General features: G+C 40.5%; 1 protein-coding gene across 1 annotated transcript in view; it reads left to right on the plus strand.

The window, feature by feature from the left end:
* Positions 1-7,790, plus strand: part of LOC118785071 (upstream-binding protein 1-like) — a 34,070-nt gene extending 26,280 nt beyond the window's left edge. Inside the window, exons 9-13 of the mRNA XM_036539599.1 lie at positions 5,809-5,863; positions 6,567-6,660; positions 6,978-7,068; positions 7,376-7,497; positions 7,624-7,790. Coding sequence (XP_036395492.1) covers positions 5,809-5,863; positions 6,567-6,660; positions 6,978-7,068; positions 7,376-7,497; positions 7,624-7,790 — 529 coding nt within the window. The remainder of the gene's footprint in view (positions 1-5,808; positions 5,864-6,566; positions 6,661-6,977; positions 7,069-7,375; positions 7,498-7,623) is intronic.
* Positions 7,791-23,128: the final 15,338 nt, after the last annotated feature.

A 23,128-nucleotide genomic window follows, 5' to 3' on the forward strand; every position in this document is an offset into this window, starting at 1 on the left:
GGGGTACAGGTTTATGGGGCACTGGGACTCCTTTTGGAACAGGGGTGACCTGTACAAGCGGGGCAGGTTACACCTGAACCAGAGGGGTGCAGCTGCACTGGGACAGCGTATGCTTAGGGTAGCAGAGGGTTATTTAAACTAGGGCTTGGGGGGGCAGGGAGGTTATACAGTGAGATGGGTAGGGATAGACAGACTGCTGGAATAGAACACACCATGGCTAAATATTTTATTAGTATTGAGGGAACCATGACTGTAAATCAGTCAGAGCAGCGCTGTAATAGAGGTGGTTTTGGGGAGCTGGGGGTAGGGGGAAAGGACAGGAAATGCACACGTGGTACCCTGAAATTCCTCTGTTTAAATGCTAGAAGCATGAAAAATAAAATTTTGGATCTAGAAACTGTTATGAGTAATAGTTATTATGATGTTGGGATCACAGAGACATGGCTTGGTGCAGGGGATGAGTATAATGTAGAGGGATACAAGCTGCTAAGAAAAGATAGAATCAATAGAAGAGGATGAGGTGTAGCTCTATGTAAAGGATAATCTTAGTATTCAGGAAATTCCAGGAATGAAGCCCCTTGGTGTTAGTGAAGACATGGATTAAAATATTGGGGGAAAATGAAAAGGGTCTGAACGTTGGAGTATGTTATAGGCCACCAGCCTCAGACAGCAGTGTCAACAGTATATTCTTTTATAACATTAAACTAGCATGTCAGGAGGGTGAGAAAATAGTACTTGGGGACTTCAATTACCCTTCACTCAATTGGAAAGCTGTGTCAGGTCAAGGTAAATGTGAGGAAGAGTTTTTGGATGTTGTTGGATCCGTTATTCAACCTACAAGAAAGAACACAATTCTAGATCTGGTTCTGTGTAATAATCCTGATAGAATCAGCAGTACTGAGGTAGGGGAACCACTCGGAACAAGTGACCATAGTGCAGTTACATTTGAAGTTTTTTGGCAAGTTAAGTCTGCATTTCCCAATGCTAGAGTTTTCAACTTTAGACAAGCTGACTTTATTAAGATGCATGATTATATAAGGAATATAAACTGGGTACCTCTTCTAGATGGTAAAACTGTGAAAGAAATGTGGCGCATATTTAAAAAGATTATTCTGGATGTACAGTGTAAATTCATTCCGCGAGTGAGAGAAGGAAAGCTGAAGCTGAAAAAGAAGCATCCACAGTGGATGAATAAGTTGGTACGGGACAGTTTGTCATTAGGGATAATTTGGAAATATACCTTGAACAAAATGGTGTCTTAAATGATAGCCAGCATGTTTTTCGCAGAGGGAGGTCATGTTTAACAAACTTCCCGGACTTCTCTGAGGAAGCTACAGCATGTTTGGACTCGCACCAAGCTTATGATATTATCTATTTGGACTTTCAAAAGACATTTGACAAAGTACCGCATGAGAGGCTCATATTGAAAATGAAATCTGCAGGAATTACAGGAGCTATCACTGAATGGGTTCGAAGTTGGTTGTCTAGTAAAAAGCAGACTGTAACTGTGGGAGGAATTTTATCAGAGCAGGGTCCTGTACGAAGTGGAGTCCCGCAGGGATCGGTGTTGGGGCCTTTGCTATTCCTTATATGCATGAATGATCTTGATGCAGAGGTTAGTAGTAAAATGATAACATTTTCAGATGATACAAAACTAGGGGGTCTAGCCAACAGTATAGAATCAACTAAGGTAATACAGGAAGACCTAAACAGCATCCAAAAGTGGGCAGATACCTGGCAGATGACATTCCATTTAGATAAATGTAAAGTCTTGCATGTGGGAAATAAGAACCTTAGACAAGACTACTTCATGGGTGGAAAAAAAACTAGAATGTGCTCAATTTGAAAAAGACTTGGGAGTAATAGTTGACTCAAGCTTAACAGGATCTAGGCAGTGTGCTGTAGCAGTAAAAAAGGCCAACAGGATGCTGGGATATATAGCGAAATGTATTGAGTATAAATCTAAGGAGGTTATATTGAAATTATACAATGCTTTAGTCAGACTTCACTTCACTTCACTAGTCAGAATACTGTGTGCAGTTCTGGACACCATACTATAAGAAAGATATTGAGGTTCTTGAAAAAGTTCAAAGAAGGGCAACTAAATTAGTTCCTGGCATGAAATATAAAATCTACAAGGAAAGACTCAAGTTACTCAACCTGTTTAGACTTAGCGAGAGGAGGCTTAGGGGAGATTTAATTTAGGTTTTTAAATTTATAAAAGGACTCAATAAGGTTAACTATAATAGATTTTTTAGGGTGAGTTCAGTCTGTAGAACAAGAGGACATAAATGGAAACTAGTTAAGAGTAAGTTCCGCACTGATATAACGAAATATTATTTTACACAAAGAGTTATCAATATATGGAATAGGTTGGCAGGTCATGTAGTTGAGGCAGATACCCTTGCTGTGTTCAGGTCCAGACCTGATGCAGTTTTGAATACTCTTTAATTGACATGGTGAGCTTAGTTGAGCCGAATGGCCTGTTCTCGTCATAATATGTTCTTATGTTAGTTATGTTGTTTAAGCAAGCAGTGTTGATGATATGCTCCAAAATACTCTGTTTTGATTTCTCCTGACAAACCTCCAGTCATCATACAGGATACAGGGTACTAATGTATTTGTTTTGTGTCTCACTTTTATGCATCTGGGAAACAGGAAGCATTTCACCTCTTTATAGTTTCCAAACCTTGGCTGTGATTTTAAAGAATACTTACAAGTGTGAATAAATATGACCCTTTGGCCTTTTGTTTGTTTGTGGACAGCACGACTTGCAGTATGTCTGTGCAATGTTAAGATTAAAGTATAATGTTTTTTAAAACAGCAGAAAAATTACCAAATATATACATTTTTATTTTATTTACATACAAATCCAGTTTGGACACGTTATTTGTCACATTTGATCTATCATATTAGCTCACGACTTGCACAAAGGACGTTCATGCATGTTCCTTCTCTCTCTGCTCTGTCTATATGCTTGTGTGTGGTGGTTGGAGTAAAAAAGGAGACTTCTTTTTTGGGGGCTATTTGCTGTGTAACAAAAAGAGACAGATGGAAGTACAAATATACAGTACTTGAGGGGCACCAGCATTTAGCTAGCATCACAACAAAGTTCATCTGCCAAACCTCATTTACAGATACAGAAAAAGAAGGCCAGGGAATACAGGTATGAAAAGTAATATTTGCTTGATTGCTATAGTGACAAGTGACCCACTAAATATAAAGTTGGCTACCTGTTGGCTATGTGCAATACATATTTCCTAATGTGAGTTGTGAATTGAATTACTAAAACAACTGCTGATAATGTATGCATTTCTTAAATGTAGTTAAAACGTCATGAATCAAACACTGCCAGGCTACTTTCAGTCAAAGCCAGTTGTAGATAGTCACTTGCTTTACAGCAGTCTGCATGATCTGAAGATGAGTGGAGTATTTCCTCAGACCTTGTGCAACTCAGAATCAAGCAAGCGGTATCATGTCTGAAAGAATCTTTCGTATATGATAAAATTCTTTACAGATCATGACATGTTTCTTCAGACCTTCCCTTGTGGAGTATTTGTCTTCTGTTCAGGTTCAGTCACCTGATTAGAGTGTTGAAACCTGCCAGCTCTCCACCTTGTGCCCTTAAGAAAATGTGAGAGGATAGGGTTAGATAATCTTGATACTGCATGGAATCACTCTTTCAACTTCCTCTCTGATTAGTTATTCTTTAACTCCAAGTCCTTTGTGTTTTTTCCTTTATCAGGACAACTGTAATAGATACAGGCCTGTAGGTCTGAACACATGCATGTAGAATATTGGGTTTTTTAATACAGTCTAGAACTGCTGTGAAGTTACTGCTCTCCTTCAGACTGAATAGCTTTTCATTGTGATCATTGTGGAGATGTCTTCAATACTTCAATATTATACCATGAAGAACTGTTCATATATACATAAGGTAAACAAATGAAAGAGAAACTGAATCAAGCAAGAGGTACATTATCAATGAGGATTTTTATCAGAGTGAAGAGTGCCTTCCAGATATTTGGGGAATATTAAGCAGCTTTTGACAGCAACATGGTAAAAGTAGCACAGAAACCTCCCTACAATGAGCAATTTAAAAAAAGTGTTATAAAAAGGGGAGGGGATACAAAGTGGATAAAGAATTGTTGGACCTGTGCTGTTGTACCCATGCAGTCACAGTGATGAGCACATTGTAATATGCTTTTTTTCCTCAAAAGTTCTAAAAACCTTCTTGCCCAGTTATGTTCTGAGTTAAGGACATTTCAGTGCCCTGTGGCACTCTTCTATGTTTCATTCCCCTGGGGAATCCAGAGCTGGCTAACATATGATGTAAACTTTCCAATGGGAGCACAGTACAGCACTAAAATTGTTTCTCAGCAACAATGTACCACTCACACAATGCAGAATATATTGATTCGCCACAGTGAGGCACGTTATTTCAGGACCATGTGGTCAATGAGCATTATATCGCTTAACTTTACTGGGGACCTCATTTATCATTTCTGCTGTGAATTTGTTTTGAAGTTTCTGTGTTCACATGAAACTCTGATTTTGTGTGTATTTAGAAGTGTTCAGATTTATCAAGCTGGAGTATGACTCATCAGCATTGATAGGTCACAGATTGTCTGTTGATTACTGTAGTGCACATATAAATGCAACTTTGAAGTTCAGCATAATTCAGTGCCCCAGAGTTTAGTCTCTCACCTATCCTAGAGAAAATAGCTCTAAACAATCAGATCCTGTTTCAGAAAGATTAAGCAGTCAAAGCAGATGGGAGGGGAAAAACCCCGCTCTGTGACTAAAAGAAAACCCTGTGTCTGAAATGGACAATGAAAAGAATCTATATTTTCCAGCGTGGTACATGGCATTTGAAATTGGATGACAAAATGCTGCTTGGAAAATATTACTTTTTAGGGTTCAGTCACCTTGGGTGGTTTTCTCTTAACTGCATGGTGTATATCTGCTCAATTTGGTTTTGATGATAATATGAATTCCTTTTGATTATGGAATAGGTACATAAATAAATACATGAAAATGTAACAGAATATTCCTTTTTTTAATTCATCCTGCTGTATTAACTCAAATGTTTCAGCTACACTGTATAGATATTAACATTTTCAAAATATTTATATGAATAATCACAAGGGAAGGTAAGGTTCACTCTAGTGTGTTGTACATTCAGCAGCAAGAGAGAACTATTTGCAAAGTGGAATCACTGAATGGATGGAAATGCACTGGAACTTCAGAGAGGTCAGCCTAGTTTAGACTTGTAAGTGCTATGCATGTGTTGATGCAGTATAGTCAGGCAGAGAGACATGTTGATTTTGCAGTGTGGCACCAGGCCTAACGCTAAATGAATATGCAAGCAAGTGTTGAGTTTGGATTGTGTCTTTTTCAGATAAGATGAAGGCAAGCTTCCTCTGAAATACTATATTTTGTTGATTTGCAATAATGTAATTGGTAGGAAATTAACGGTGAAGAGATAAGGAACAAAATGCAAATGGTGTGCAAATTCTACAATGTATTGTGTTGTTGTTTGAACTCATACCTCTATTATGTAATATGTATAAATGTTTGTGAGGACAGAGACCTCAGGGTCATTGTAGGAAACCTTGAGAAGAGCTTAACTGTTGGCCCTGTAAGTGTATGCTTAGGTAATTATTCTTGTTAATAAATCTGTGATATGCAACCATGGCTTACAGTGCTAGTCACAGCTTTTAAAACAGTTGAAGATATGTAAAGGTTATGCACATGCATGTTAGGCTAAATTATGATAATATGTTTTACAACTGTTTTCCTTCATAGTAATTCCTCATCACCAAATCATCAGGGAGAGGTGACTGGCCACATTGCTATGGAGGTGAGAATCTCAAAGGATTTCAGTGAAATGTTTTTCCATTTTAAAAGGAAAATGTGAACAATGTTCTTGCTTTCCAATGCGACAGCAAAACAGTTATTCCAGGCTGGATGCATATTGGTAGTTATTCTTTGTATTAGTTATTTTTGTCTGTGTGTATCTGTGTGTTAGTTAGTAGTTCCTAGCTCTGTGTGTTGTTTATGCCTAGCTAACACACACAATAACTACTAACACACAGATAGTAATAACAAACACACACATGCACACAGGAATAACTAATACATACACAACTACGTATAAATAACACACAAAAACTGTGTGAATTTGTTATTCCTAGTTGTGTGCATGTGTGTTAGGTATTATGTGTGTTAGTTATACCTGTGTGTTACATTACATCATTGTGATTTGGCAGGTGCTCTTATCTAGAGCAGTATACATAGTCATCTAATACAGTGGCATGAAAAGTTGCACATTCAAGACAACTACACATGAAGCAGCATCAGCATCACACAAATGTGTGCCTAGATTGACTTTTGCAAGTGCAAGGCAATTAATTACTTGCAAAGCAGGTGATTCTTGTGTGGATGTTAGCTATTCGTAGTTGACTGCATGTGTGTCAGTTATTCCTATATGGCTGAAGTGTTAGTAATGTATATTAGTCAATCCTAGTAGTGTAGTGCTAAGCATGCTTGTTCTTCCCATGCAGCAGCTTAGTCCGGCAGCATCATTACAGGAGCCACAGCAGTGGCTGCACAAGAACAGATTCGCCACCTACACCCAACTGTTCTCACACTTCTCGGGTACTGCATCCTTGCAAATTCATACTGCTTTAATGCTGCCGTCTACAAAATCAAAATGGAATGTTTTTCATATTTCACATGTAGCAATCCATACTGATTCAGAATGCTTTACATTTGACCGTGCAGTCCATGAGCGCAGTATTGTAGTATTATATGCACAAAGTGTGCAGTCCAGTGTGGCCAAGGTGGAGAAAAATGGGGTTACTTTGGCAGTAATGTGGAACTCTGGGAACTGTGGAACCATTGGTACTGTGAGGTCCTTTCCTGCATGCAGTGCTATGTCTGATTTAAAAGCAGTTGTCCTGTGTCTCTGGCAGGTTCCGATTTACTGAAACTGACTCGCGACGATTTAGTTCAGATCTGCGGCCCAGCTGACGGCATCCGACTGTTCAATGCACTTAAATCCAGGTAACCTGCACCTGTTCTGCTGTTCAGTCACATAAAATTTGAGATCTTTAACCATACATTTTGCCAGATAGGCACTGAGGTCAGTGCTGGCCTGCTTTCTGATCATTATGCTCTTCGGAACCACTCCACTGGAACCCAAACAGTTATGCCATGAGTTACACCCTTTACAAAATTTACATTTACAAAAGAACAGTAGGGTCTGATAACACTGTAATGTTCCTCAGTGATGTGTGCATGCAACATAGCAAGCCGAGGTCCTCTTGAGAGTGATATTTTGATTGTGCCCCACGTCTCTGTGTGTCTTTAGGTCTGTAAGGCCCCGCCTGACAGTGTATTTGTGCCAGGAGTCCCTCCAGTCCCAGAGCCCGACACCGCTGGAAGGCTCCTGCGACAGCAAGAATGGGGAACACTGTAACAGTGCAATATACGGTGCGATACCGTTCAGAACCCATAACCCAGTGCAGCGCTCCCTCGATGTCGCACACCTAGCAGTAGAGTAATAGGAGTGGCACCTGGCTGTAGGTTGGAGGTCCTGATTTGTGCGTGCATTTGCAGTGTATCATGCCCTCTACCTGGAAGAGATGACAGCGTCAGAGCTGACTAGCAAGATTGCTTCCATCATCAATATCCCCGTGGCGCAAATCAACCAGGTGTTCCGCCAGGGTCCAAGTGGCATACACATCCTTCTCAGTGACCAGGTGATGGCTGATCCCGCCTCATAACTGCAGACTTTATACATCTCCTACCGCATGACACCAAGTCCACGATAAATCGCTTGTCTAATCACTCATTGCCCTATAAACATTAAACACACTATAAACACATTACTGCAACGGTCTCCTCACAGGCCCCCCAGCCTGCACCACCCAGCCTCTCCAGCTCAGAATGCAGCTGCCCGACTGATCTTCAACCTCCCCAAATTCTCCCATGTTACTCCCCTGCTGAAATCCCTCCACTGGCTTCCTGTCGCTGCCAGGATCAGATTCAAGACCCTGACCCTCGCCTTCTCTGCAATCAACAGGACAGCCCCTGCCTACCTCCAAGAACTCATCCAGCCCTACACACCAGCCTGACCCCTGCGCTCAGCAGCAACTGGACGCCTTGATCCTTGCATGGTCAAGGCAGGAGGTGCTCGTTCTGCCAGACATTGACGTTTCTCCTACATCACTCCCCAGTGGTGGAACGAACTCCCTGTCTCGCTACGGACAGCTTCTTCACCCCATTCCTTCGGATGGGGCCTGAAGACGCACCTCTTCAGACTCTACCTGGACTGACCCAGCACACAATTGCTGCCCTCCCCCCCCCCAATTAGTGCTGTCGTAAATTGCTGTGCTTTTCAAATTGTGCTTTTTAAATTGTTTCTTGTTGCCGCCTTTACACTGAAGCTCATTGCGCCGTTTGAAGTTGTTGAAGTTTGCCGTTTGAAAGTGTATCGTATTAGTTGCCCTACAGGCTGTAATTGTACAAATCTAATAGTACTGTGTCCTCAAACAGACCTTGCTCTCAGCTGAGAACTGTCTCATTGTGGAACTGTACACATCCTGTCCCCGTACTGTCGCTATACTTGCTGTATGCACTTTTGTAAGTCGCTTTGGATAAAAGCGTCTGCTAAATAAATAAATGTAAATGTAAATGTAAACTTTTCTGTCTCCCAGAGAGGCTGATCTTGTGGGTAGCTGTTTATGGAGATGTTCTGTCCAAAAAGAGAAAAAAACTTTGGCTGAAAGACAATAAAGTGGACCAAAATGTGCCTAAAGCTGGTAATGATTGGCCCATGAGAGAGTTTGGGGTGGAATGGCCACTGCTCTCATCTTTCCATCATCTCCCATCATCTCTGCCTGCTGATATCTGCTTTTTATGCTCCCAGCAGGACATCTTCAAACTAAGTAGAGGATTACATCTTCATCATCCCTTAGTGTGTTAGACATGGACAAGCTTCATAGTGCGGCTTGCTGGCATGTTTGTTTATTTATTTCATGTCACAGTGTGAGGGAGGGAGAGGAAAGGAATGTTCATTATAAACTCCCCTTAAAAAATGTAAAAAAAAGGGAACCTGGTAATCTACACTGAAATTACACACATTAAAGTCTGAATCTGTAATGGGTAGGTACTGTCACCCATCACGTTTTGCATTAGTGCTAGAAGAGGTAGGCAGACTGCCTTTGAATATGCCCTGATGAATACACAACGTGCGCAGTGTTCTTCCCCCTTCAGACAGTGCTTGCCTCTGTAGACGTGGTACGACAGTGATGTTGCATTTTACAGTGTCTCAATGAAGGTAGCAGTGGTTGAAGCATCAGTGCTTCATGTGTGCAAATATGTATTGGGGATGTGCACATTTTAGCCTGTACTGAGAATAAATCAGTCATTTCTTTACCCTTATGTGTTTTGCATGTTTACTGACTGATTGTGGCAGAATGTTCCGTATTCACGTTCACACACACAGAGAGTGTGCCTTGTATGATCTGGCCATGATTGCACCTCATGATACAGCTGCCTGACCATTTTTCATGTACAACGGGCAATCTGGACATTGCAGCTGAGGATTTGGGGGATGCTCATGAGAGTGGCAGTGATCTCCCAAGAATTGTCTTTCCATTTTTTAGACCATTCTAGGACATCCTGACAAATTTTGTTTGTTCTGTCCCCATTGCTGTACTGAGGAAGAGTGACAGACACTGCCTAGCCTTCACCCTGTAAGCTCAATAGACAATAAAAACAGAGGACAAATATTCAGTGGGTCAGAAATGCCAGCAAAGAGGAGTGAGCCAGTGCCTTGCAGCATGAGAACCTGGTGAGAGCCTCTATGAGAATAACCACAGGCTTTCTTCTGTTTTTACTCCTTCATGAAAGCACACAAGATCACAAACACTTTGTGATGAGTCACCTGAAAAAATGCTGTATAACCTTTATGGTTTGATTAATATACTTGCCAGACAAAGACAAAAAATTACTCACCTAATTAATGAATAGCCTTGTGTTAATGGACAATTAGAATGCAATTAACAGTCAATACAAATATTGGATTATCAATTGTGCATGTGTTATGACTAGCATACTTCCAAGGTGATTACTTTGGGCTGACTGTCTGCCATTAGTCAAGTTTCAGTATAATTCATGATGGTCATTGACTATCACATTCCTGACAGGTGGTCCAGCTGTTTGCACAAGAACATGAAAATGAACACTCCAGAACGGCACAAATGATTTTAAAATTTAGATTATGGTTGCATCATTTCATTTTTTGTACAGCACACAAAGACAAGTACAATTATCACTAATTTGTTATTCAGTCTCTTGTGCAATTCTGTTCAAATAATGTTTTTTTGCATATTGGCTGATTTGTTTGATTTGCATGATTTCCATCAATTGTATTGCTAACAGCACAGACAGGTAATGAAAAGCAGACCCAGGTCAAAATATATTTTATTTGGTAATTTTATATGAAATTCTATTTAATTGTTTAAAAAGTATTGTTTTAAGTACTTGAATGACTTCTTGAAAATACTATTGTCAACAAGTCTTCAAAATTATTTTCAAATACATACCCTAAGATACTGCTTAAAAACATCTTTAAATATATGAAATGCTTTTGTAAAGAGATGTCTTGAAATACTCTATTTGCCCAAGCAATTTGTAAATTACATATGAGCAATTGACTGACATTCTTCTAGATGAACAGGGGAAGCCAACCTGGACATTGGATGCAATTCTACACATCCTTGTCAATTGAATAACACCAGAAAACATGGTTCCCCTAAGTTTGGAAAATTCATCATGAAATAAGTTCTGTGAAAGTTTTGATGCAAGTTTTGATTCACTACCAATTTGGAGGGCCATGTCAGCCACTATTCTAAGCAACCAATCAGAGAATGAAGATGGTGTACAGGTTCATGTCTCTTCTTGGGTCAGCATCTACCATCTGTGTCACATTTGATCTCTGGACAAGTAACCTAATGAAATCCTACCAGCAACTTTCCACCAGACTGGAATCTGCACGCAAATAGTTCAAAGTTCATCATACTGGAGAAAACATAGCAAGCACATATGAGAAAACCTGTACAATTACATAATGTCAAACAATCAACACTGTTAGTACACATACTGCAACCAACAAGGTGACTTTCTTTGCTCATGTCAACCCCTTAAGAAGAGAGCAGTAATGAGGAAGGTGTGAAGCCTTTAAGTTCCACAGGTCTGGATGAAGTTTACTTTCCCCAAATGAAAGGTGCTTTCCTCCTACACTCCTGCTCACCATTAAAGATGTCCTGAAATCAACAGATAACCTCAACAAAACCATCTCCTAATCACATTAACACAAATCCTCTTATGCACAGAGAGGAGAATCATTTCCGGTTGGTAAGATTACACTCAATTCTCAATGTGATGGTGCAAAGTTGGACCAGCTGCCTATCAAAACTGATATCCACAGCATCAACTAGTAAAAACCTCTCAGACATGGTTAGCTAACTCCATTTGAAGTTGCTACTGATTGCATGCAAGTGTCCAAAATCATCACTGCCAATTACATAATTCCATGCATCAGAGGACTTTCGGACCACTGGCCCAGCAGGTACAATGCCAAGTGTATCAAAGCAGAGATACAACTGGCTTTCTATGAGCAGAAGAAGCTGTGCCAAGTAGTCTTAATCTATGATTCAGACTCTCCTGGCACAGTGCCACTGAGACGGCTGCCCTTAAAGCAAAGTCCAAAGACCTTGCAGCAATATTCATCTAAAGTGTAGATTATGCCCCAACCACTGACCCATTGGTAGAGAGGAGTCCTATAGTCAAGCTTTGTGGTTTCATGGGCCAATCAAGCATACTCCTGACAGACTTGGCTTGTGGTGGAGAATGTGAGGCCTTATGTGAGGCCTAAAGCACTAGTATGCACTAAAGCACTGTTATTAATGAAAGGCATTATATTAAGTACTACAATAATAAGCATTACATGATATTGTTGATTTACTACATAAGCACTTCAATTAATAAGCATTTAATGATAGTATTGATTAAAGTGCCGCTATTGGAAAAGCATTAAGTACTGTTATTAATATGCTGTGATTCTGTATGATTATGGGTTTGGGTAAGGCCAGGGGTTATTCTAGGTTATAAGTATTTGAAAGCTATTGCAGGACAGTTGATGCCAGGATATGCAACCTTGAAGAAGGAACACTGCCTTCAGCATTGCCCCTCCTTGGACGTCACCCCAGAACCTTTGTGTGCTATGTTGTTGTTTCATAGTCATGCCATCCTCTCCTATTGGTTCCTAGTCTACGCTTATTGTATCTTCTCTCCCTTTTCTTCTCCTATTGGTTCATAGTGTACGCTTATTGTATCTTCTCTCCCTTCTCCTCTCCTATTGGTTCATAGTGTACGCTTATTGTATCTTCTCTCCCTTCTCTTCTCCTATTGGTTCATGGTCTACACTTATTGTATCTTCTCTCCCTTCTCTTCTCCTATTGGTTCCTAGTCTACGCTTATTGTATCTTCTCTCCCTTCACTTCTATTGGTTCCTAGTCTACGCTTATTGTATCTTCTCTCCCTTCACGTCTATTGGTTCATAGTCTACGCTTATTGTATCTTCTCTCCCTTCTCTTCTCCTATTGGTTCATAGTCTACGCTTATTGTATCTTCTCTCCCTTCTCTTCTCCAATTGGTTCATGGTCTACGCTTATTGTATCTTCTCTCCCTTCACGTCTATTGTTTCATAGTCTACGCTTATTGTATCTTCTCTCCCTTCTCTTCTCCTATTGGTTTATGGTCTACGCTTATTGTATCTTTTTCCTCTGACTCATAGTCATGCCACCTTCGCTTATTGTATCTCCTCCCCTTGACATGCCCCTACAGCACGTCAGCCTGTTTTTGCCCCTTTTAACATATGCATCCCATTTTAGTTTTATATTTTCTTTTATGAGTTATACAGCTAGAAAAAAACAGCTGATTGCCTGCATTGGCCTAGCTGACATCTACTGACAAATGCTTGCAAACTGTATGTGGATTTATTGCAATTTGTCATAGTTGCCCATCATAGTAGTGCTGAGCTAATGGCCCCCCTTTGCAGGGTTTAGTTCTTCTGGCCCATCTCCTGGGCCGTGTCCAGACAGGGCCTAGTTCTTACATTAACCCTTTGTTTTAAGGCCTAACCTTGTAGCTTATGGCACATAGATATCTGTGTGCCTTCTTACAGTCTGCAGCACCGCTGTCTGGCTAACTGAGTTATTTGACCCTTTTTATTATTTAAACATGGGCCTGGAAATAATGGTGATATTCCAGGCATATATGCTTAAAAATAAAATGAACTCTGTATTATTTAATTATGTTTAAAAATCATATAGGTGTGGAGTGGAATTAATGGGAAATTTCAGAAGTGTTATGTTTAAGAATAATATACAATTGATGACTATGGTGTTTATGGGATTTTCTAGGCGGGGTAAATGTAACAGTTTAAAAATTAAATAATGGTGTATCAAATGGAAAATGGGGTGATCTTGAAGGGGGAGCCTGGGAGGAGTTGGAAGTTGGGGTCTGAGATAGGAGGAGTGAGAAAAGGCATAAAGGATGGATGCAGGATGAGGGGAGGGCAGAATGCTTGGGGATATGCTTGCGAATGCTTTGTAACCTGTTGCTCCACGGACCAACCCGGTTTGCTGTATATGACTGATCACCATATGCAATAAACCAAAAGCTTAATTACATCAGACTCTGTAAGAACTCTTATTTATTTCCAGAAGGCACCGAAGTGTGGAGGAAGGCCCTTGGTCCCTCTGGCCCAAACCCGGAGGATAGGCACCACAGGCTCCCATCAAGAGGAACTGAAAAGTATCTCATCACCCCACAGCTGCCACCATCCACTGACCTACCACTGCTTTTGGAAGGCACATAGCTGCTAGCAGCATAGATTGCTGCTCATTGTCTGATGACCACTTTGAAATTAATTCTGTTGGAATGTGAGATGTAAACCATCCCTCTAAATGATGGGTAAATGCGGGGCTGGCCCGACCCATAAGCAAACTAAATGGCTGCTTAGGGCTCCCGTGGCCACCAGGGGGCCCCCAAGAGCGCTTGAAATGTCCCACAAGAAAGCTTGAAATATTTTTTTTGTGAAATATTTAGGGTTGTCAAAATAACATGTTGATTTAGATTAATTAATTATAGAAAAAAATAACGTCCAAAAAATTAACGCAGATTAATCGCACTCTACGATGCCCCTTGACCCCATATGTCATTGTGCATTTAAGCAACATCACTTGAGAGGTAGTGCTGTTATAATGAATATCAGCACGGCTGTGATTTGGTCGTACTTACAAGGTTGTTTATCAAGTAATGGTAATTTGAGGCAACAAATTTTATTTTTTGTCGTTTATTTGGCTCCGCTGACAAAAATCCTTCATAATTACATTTGCATGTGTTGTCAAGCAACACTTAAACAGTTTCTTGACTGCAGGTTAGTTAGCTAGCTAGCTTCCTGCTTTTTATCATACATGAAAAGGCTAGCTAGCTACTTTCTTTCATACCCGACAGCAGGCTTGCCAGCTACTTTTTATCATGCACATAAAGGCTAGCTATACGGTAGGCAAGCAAGCCACTTTTAATCATAGCCCAGTAGCGAGCTACCTTGTAGCATACATGGACGGATTAAATATACGGTAGGCATACCCAACTGCAGGCTAGCTAGGTTCTTTTATATCATACACGGAAAAGTATTTACATTATATAGCCTACTATATATATGCACCATATTTTACTGTTAGCCTAGTTTTTTTTTTTTTTTGGCATCTAAAACATGACACATTGACAATCATTACAATGTCAAAGATAAAATGAGACATTTATGGACTTACTTCCATCATTGTTCTTGCTGAAACATTTCTGATTTTTTATTTCCTCAATTTATTAGGTTATATTTTTGATTGCTATGGTAGGGATGCACAATGATATCGGCACAACATAAAAACTTAAGAGGTTAATTATTGGCATCGGCAGATAGGACAATTTCTGCGGCTCTTCCTAGCCGATAAGGTAACCGTTAACTATACACACGCGATGACGCTAAATGTTTATTATGAGCGCTAGCAACAAAGCTTCAACATGTCAGTTGTATGGAGGTAGCCTACTTCAAAGTATCTGAAACAGATAATGAAATTGCTATCTGCAATGCTTGTAAAGCACCAGTGATGCGACGAGTGGTAAAATAAGTTTCTCACCCTGGGAGGATGCTAGCTGTGTGCTGCTAAGCTTTCCTCTGCTTCTGGAGGGGGCATGAGAAACATTTTATTTCACGCAGCTCCAGAAGCAGAGACGGCAATGGGAAATAAAACTAGACAACCCATGATTGCCTAGTTCCTGCTTTGGGACTTGAACCGACACTGGACAGCAAATAACGTTTTCTGTAACTTTATTGTGTCTCTGCTCATTCAAAATAAATATCGCGGCTTCATAAGGAGAGAATGCAATGGGAAATAAGACAACCTGCGATCACCGAGCTTGTGCTTTGGCACTTGAACGGAGGGCCTAATGGTTTCAACTGACCCCTAGCTAGGCTCCTCACCCTGTGAGGATGCTAGTTATGTGAGACCGTTTTTAAATTACGTGACACCTATATCTACACTGTATCGGTATAGGCATTGGCAATTGGCCAAAATGAGTTGAATTGAAAATATCGGCATATCAAATATTGGCAAAAATCCAATATCGTGCATCCCTATGTTATGGCCATTATTGCATATGAACAGTGAAAAAAATGTCCTGAATGTATGGGAAATAAAAGAGATGTTGACCTTTAAAGTTTATAATGTCTATTATCATTGATGCAGTCATCTACCAAAATCCATTTGAATTGAAATATTTTTAAATGCCTCTCACGGCATTTATTGATATATGCGATTAATTTAGTTTAATTAATCACAAAGCATGTGATTAATTAGATTTTTTTATTACTTGACAACCATAATTACATTATGTCAATGGTAATCATACAAAAACACAATATTATGTTAACAATAGTCAATAGTATTGGTGGCGCTGAGGCGGTAGGGGGCCCCCAAATCAAATTGTGGTTAGGGCCTCCATAAAGGCTTGGGCCAGCCCTGGGTAAATGTAAAGTCTAGGTTGAATGCTGACATTTGTGGTTTAAAGATTATTAAAAAGTGATATGAAACCTGTGAACTTTGTACTGATTGTCAATGAAACTGCAGTATCTGAGGGTATACAGTACAAACATTTTGAAATACATTACAAAAGGAAACCTGTTGATTGGACATACTCTCTTTCAAATACTTGTAAAGAGACATTCAGTCATACGCCGTTTAACGCCCATTGGGACAACGTCCATTCGCATATACATCTGTAGTCCCATAAGATTATAATAAAGTTTAAAAATCCCGATCGCAGAAGGAGACGTAGCGGACGTAACCGGACGTAGCGAAGGCAACGCTTCCAGCACGCAACACGTGTATCTTTGTGCTGCCAGGCGTGTAATGGTACAGTATGTAGCATACGATATAATACATATGTCTTGATAGTAATGATAAACGCCTATGCTAATGTCTTATGTACTGTATGTACTATAGCCTACTGTACTTTCTATCATTGCTTTAATGTGAACAGGGGCGGGGCCAGAGAGGGGCTTCAGGGGGCACAGGCCACCCCGGGTGCCACCCGATAATCCTAGTCTATGATTGGCCATCCACCAGGTTGAAGGCGGGACTTTTCTTGACGGTGGTTCAAATCAGAGGGGGAGTCGGGAATGACTGACTTCAAAAATTTAAGTACACGTTTTGATATAGCTAAGAAACAGCCATTCTATGTGTGTAATTGGGTGTTAGCATGTGAGTTAGTTTACAACACTATTGCTCTTCCTAGCAAGCAAAGTTAGCTAGCTAGTAGCTAGCTGTCTGCCCATCTAGTAAGGTAGCTAGCTAGCTAATCTACACTACTCACAAAAAGTTAGGGATATTTGTCTTTCGGGTGAAATTTATGGAAAATGTACAAAGTTCACGCTACAGTGATATTATATCATGAAAGTAGGGCATTTAAGTAGAAGCATGCAATGGTGATTTCCTCATCTCAAACAATTTATTGAAACAAAAGCCCACAACAGTGGTGGGTATACCACAACAAAAAATGTCAATGTCTCAATAACTTGTCATGTGCCCTTGAGCATCAATTACAGCTTGACAACGACGTCTCATGCTGTTCACAAGTCGACTTATTGTCTGCTGAGGCATGGCATCCCACTCTTCTTGAAGGGCGGCCCTCAGGTCATTGAGGTTCTGGGGTACAGAGTTACGAGCCTCTACACGGCAACTCAGCTGATCCCATAGGTTTTCTATGGGATTCAGGTCTGGAGAAAGTGCAGGCCACTCCATTTGAGGTATCCCAGCCTCCAGCAGCCGTTCCCTAATGATGCGACCTCGATGAGCTGGAGCATTGTCGTCCATGAAGATGAAATTAGGCCTGTGTTGTTCATGCAGGGGCACAATGACTGGATTAATGATGTTATTCAGGTAGTATGGGCTTGTCACTGTACCATTCACAAAGTGTAGGGCAGTTCTGTATTGACTAGACACCCTGTAACACCACCACCACCAAAGGCTCATCTGGTGACAACAGTGGCTGATGCATAGCACTCTCCTTGATGTCTCCAACATCGTTGGCGGCCATCATTTCTGCTCAACGTGAATCGACTTTCATCAGAGAACAGCACTGAGGCCCACTGGTCCCTCGTCCAGCGTAAATGCTCCCTGGCCCATGCAAGACGATGACGCCTGTGCCTGGTGGTGTGGTCAGGTACCCTTGCAGGTCGTCTAGCATGCAGACCACGCTGATGTAAACGGTTTCGAATGGTCTGACGTGACACTTGGGTGCCTCTCACCTCCCTTAAATGTGCCTGGAGTTGAGTGGCATTCATCATCCGGTTCTGCAGGGCACTGTTCACAATGAAACGGTCATCAGTGTGGGATGTGGCCAAAGGACATCCACTTCTATGCCTTTCTGTGACTCTTCCAGTCTCTCTGTATCTCTGTTGCAACCTGCTGATGACACTCTGTGACACTCTAAGCTTAGTGGCCACTTCCCTCTGAGAACATCCTGTTTGAAGTGTCGCAATGGCGCGGTACTGTTGATCAATTGTTAGGTGTTGTCTTGGTCTCATGATGTCAAAATGTGAACAGCATGATGTAGAGGACTGTTTAAATACCAATTCTAATTGAACCAGGAAATTTATTGGTCGATTCATGGATCAAACACCTGTTGTGAATTTTGCTGTTCAGCTCCTTGTTAGAGAACAGCAAGTTGTGCAAAAAGTACTGAAACATTGAACAGTTGGACATGTGCATTCAAAAGTTTAGAGAAGGTCAAATTAAGTTCACCTGTAAAGGTTATAGTGCATTTTAGGTTCATCCTGAAATTTCACCCGAAAGCCAAATATCCCTAACTTTTTGTGAGTAGTGTATGTGTCTGTTTAGCTAGCTAGCTAGCTAGCTAACGTCCGATAGCTTGATAATGAACTACAAAGCTCAACCAGCATCTAGCTAGTTAAATGTGAATCATCATTGTAAAAAAATGCCTTGTAGGAGTACGGTCTGTTCATTATTTAGTTGGCATGTGTTTGTTAATTTGTATTTGAATTTTTTCACGTGAGAATATGGTGTTTGTCCTTCTTTGCAGTTTCATCCTCTGAATATTGTGTTCATATGGTTAGCTTATGGGTTAGCTCCTGTATTGTATTTGTGCTATATTTGGGCATTATAAATATTCATTTTGTGCCTATTTCTGTTATTGTGGATGTTGCATTATCCCCATGCCACCATTGAATGGGTGGGAATAGGGTGGTTCCTCTTGGGCCACCCTAGTCACAAAAGTCTAGAACGGCCACTGAATGTGAACTTTGCATACTTACAATTAAAAAGTTTACTGTATAACAGTGTATGCTTCAACTTATAGGCAGCAGCATCCAATCTTGTGCCTACTGTAACATTTTGGTCCCTAAACCAGCTCACTCAGTGTAACATAAGAGAGCACGGATCCTCTCACTTAAGGTATGCAAATGCCTGTATTCATTTGTCTAGATGGCCTTATTGTAACCACAGTTCTGGTCACAGACTTCAATTGTCACTGTAGCAGCTAGCCATTGCGGCAGTTGATACTTCTAAAGAAACCGCTGATAAGTGATTGATAACTGTTCTTGCTAGGGAAGATAATCTAAATACCAGACCCCCTGTATTTTACCACCTGTATGCTAATTATTGCTGATCCTGATCAAAGCTCTGTATCAGTATAAAGAATGCTTTCACTGTGTGCTCGGGGTTCAGATTGACTTCGCTGAACCCAGAGTACGTTTTCACGTATTTCTGACAACTGCTGTTCCTGTAAGTAAAGAAGTCTTTTCTGCGAAGATCAGAATTGTGCCTTGTTTTTCCTTACAACTGGCGAGCCACCTAACGTGGGATTTTTCTAAAAAAAAAAGCGGAGAAGGTGAGTACACTACTAACCTACTGCTAGGTTTCCTTCAGGTGATTCCCTCATATTAAAAAAAAAGCCTAGAAAGGAGTTTTAAGGACAGGGACCTTGTTGTTGGTTTTCATCTTTATTTAAATACGAGCAAGAGGAGTTACAGGCTAATTCCTTACAATTCTACAAAGATTCTAATCTAAAGTAACTGAATCAGCCCGATGTACTGTGGTGGTAGAGTTGTTTCGGAATTGTCAAGTTTCTAACGTAACTGAAACTACAATTGTAAAGATTCTGAATCGGACCAAAGGACTGTGGTAGAGAGTTGTAACTGGAATTGTGACCAAGTTTCTAAAGTAACTGAAACTTATAGTGTCATTATGAGCTTGAAGTAGTGTGGCTGTGTCTGAAGCACATTGGTTTATGCCCGAAGCAGTGGGGCATTGAGTGGCCTAACGGAGCTGGCCAAACTAGGCTATGTCATTGTGTCCGACGGACTGGAACATTGAATAGCGTTATTTGAGCGACTGTGTACAGAGGGCTGGAACAGTTGGCTGTAGGCTATGTGTTTTTTATTGTTATTTTAGTGACAGTAAGTGATCTTGTTTGGCGAATCACCGTGGGTTATTAGCTAACTATTAGCTAACTGTTAGACGGTTTGGCACAGGTCATAACTTTTGTTCTAGGCTTAAGTTCTAGATAGAAATGGAGGAATTGATGCTACGTTACATTGTCAAGCATGGGCAATGTGAAGTAGGTTACTTAACGGAATCAAAAATATAGAAGACCCTTATGGGTGGGCATTGAACCAATTCGAAACATACCCAAAAATACTTAGGAAAAAGGAATGTAAAATTGCTATTGCCCTTCAAGCCGTTTTTGCGTCGTACAAAGTGACCAAAAGGAAAAAGGATGCATTAGAACTTGAGAATCAGACTTTGCATGATCAGGTTGAAAGGTACGAGGAACAGCTAAATGGATATAAGGGGAGTTGAAAAATTACGAAGCCACGGCAACACTAACAACAGAGGAAAGGTTAGAAATGAGGCATGAACTAACCCGGTGCAAAGCCCATAATCAGTGTTTGAAGAGTTCTTTGGAAAAAGCAAACGCTGAAATGAAACTAGGGTTGCCACCCATCCCGTAAAATAGCCTGCGGAATCACCCTGTGTCATGTTATGTTCCACTATCCAAGCAGAGAATGCGCTTAAGCACTGTCAGCATTGCTACGATACACCTGACAGTGCTGATTGAAATTCTTTCATAATACCAGGTCTGTTTTATTCAAAAGTAGGGCTGGGCGATAAAATGATAACAGTAATTATCACGATATATTTTTTCTCGATAGAAATATAACAAATGTTCGATTTAATTACTTTCCATGCTTAGGTAGCATTCACAGAAATGAATCGCAAACTGCCAATCATGTCACAAGAATAGAGGTAGGCTATGCATTGCTATGCAAGTTATACAAGTTATACAAGCTATACTTACTGTATGCACTTTTGTAAGTCGCTTTGGATAAAAGCGTCTGCTAAATAAATAAATGTAAATGTAAGTTAGGTTGCACGGTGAGAGGTATAAAATCACGCCAACATGTGGTATTGTTTACAGACAGATTGGCTGACAGGCTTGTAGTTGGAGCGGAATAAGCAAAATAAGCGAAATGAGTGACACCGAAGAAAAAGCAGTGCCCATGACCAGCTCGAAGGATGAAGACATCATCGACAAGAAAGATCACTCAGCTTCAGTAGTCTGGAGATATTTTGGCTATTTACAATCCAACAAAAAATCAGAGCAGCATGAACTGCAAACTTTGCTGAAGACATGTGCCATCAAAGACAGGCAACACCACAAACCTGTTTCATCATTTGAAACAATAATCACCTGTTAGAACATGCAGAAAGGGATTCAATAAGCTTATCAGAGTCCATCAAATGTAGTTTATATATATATTGTTTTTCTTAAAAAACAGTTGTTTTATTCTAAAGAATAAGAAAATAATATACGTTAAACTGTTGTTTTACACATAAAATTCTTGAATGATAATCTGTTACAAAAATACGCTCAAAAATACAAAACTGATCAAATTCAGGTTTGTGTCTTTGCTTGTCTTAATACATGGGCCTGTAGATACATGTCTGGTAAATGGTTGAAGCCATTGCTGTTTCCTTGAAGTGATTATGTATGGTGTGGACAGGACTTCTCACAACCAAGTATGTGGGCATTTTTATGTTATATCTTTAGATACAGTAAGTCTACAACTGAAGAGTAATGCAGGTGTAAGACCTGTTAGATTTGTTATAGGTCCACAGTAGTCGGAGCTTCTCAGTCCAACACCCCAGCCCCCCCACAAGGAGTGGTGCGGATGATCGTGGTGATGGAAGTAGTAATCCTTTTTGGGACAAATCGGCACATAACATCAGCGCACAGAGTTGCGACGATCAGAACAGATGTTCAGATCATTCAGATCATACTGTGAGGTTCCCCATGGCGCCAACCCATTCAACTACTACCACTCACCCAGGTGAGGAAGATAGCGCCATCACCACTACCACTGTTAGGGCTCACTCCCACGGAGTTAGAATCGTTATTTAAGAGTATTGGGAAGTTTGCTCTATCTCAGCATGATCCTTTAGAATTTCTAGCCAATTTGGAACAATATGTTGATTTGCATAGCTTAACAGATTCAGATGCTTGTGTGGTCCTGACTACACTATATGGACAAAAAGTATTTGGCCACACCTGTTTTTCAGGGTTTGGGCTAGGACCCTTATCTCCAGTGAAGGGAAATCTTAATGCTTCAGTATACCAAGACATTTTGGACAATGCTATGCTTCCAACTTTGTGGCAACAGTTTGAGGAAGGCCCTTTTCTATTTCAACATGACTGTGCCCCAGTGCACAAAGCAAGGACTATAAAGACATGGTTTGATGAGTTCGGTGTGGAAGAACTTGACTGGCCCGCACAGAGCCCTGACCTCAGCCCCATCCAGCACCTTTGGGATGAACTGGAACGGAGATTGCGAGCCAGGCCTTTAGGAAGATAAAAGGCCATTCAGCCCAACTGAATGGCCTTTTGAATGGAGTTTTTCAGTCTTGATCATATATGCTCAGGCAGCTCAGCCTCAAACATTCCACATTTTGAAGCACAGATTTTGACTTGAATGGTCGTTTCACGGGTTATTAACTTTATAGTAAAAAGTAAAAATTAAATTACACACAGGACATGCCCTATATTGTAATATATGCAGGCATGCCTAATGTATAGTGTATCTGTAGATGCTGCACATACAGTGGATATTATGAAATTGCAGCTTTTTGAAATGTAAAGACAAATAACAAGGATGTAAATGTCAGAGTTTTTCCATATGTAATGTGATCTTCCAACAAACAAAAGAAAAGAGAAAAGTTCAAAGTTAACCAATTACATTCAAAAGCATGCCTGTAGGTAAATAGCATACACCTGCCATCAATGAAAGTGATTCTGATTAAACCCAGATTAAAGTCAGCTGTTGCTTTAGGATTTGCTTGAATGTTTGGGGTTGCATCCTACTAGGAGAGCCATGGTCTGCAAAGAGTTGCCAAAGAAACTGTGAGAGCTAATT

The sequence above is a fragment of the Megalops cyprinoides genome, chromosome 10 (assembly GCF_013368585.1).
Source record: "Megalops cyprinoides isolate fMegCyp1 chromosome 10, fMegCyp1.pri, whole genome shotgun sequence".
Classification (NCBI taxonomy): Eukaryota; Metazoa; Chordata; class Actinopteri; order Elopiformes; family Megalopidae; genus Megalops; species Megalops cyprinoides.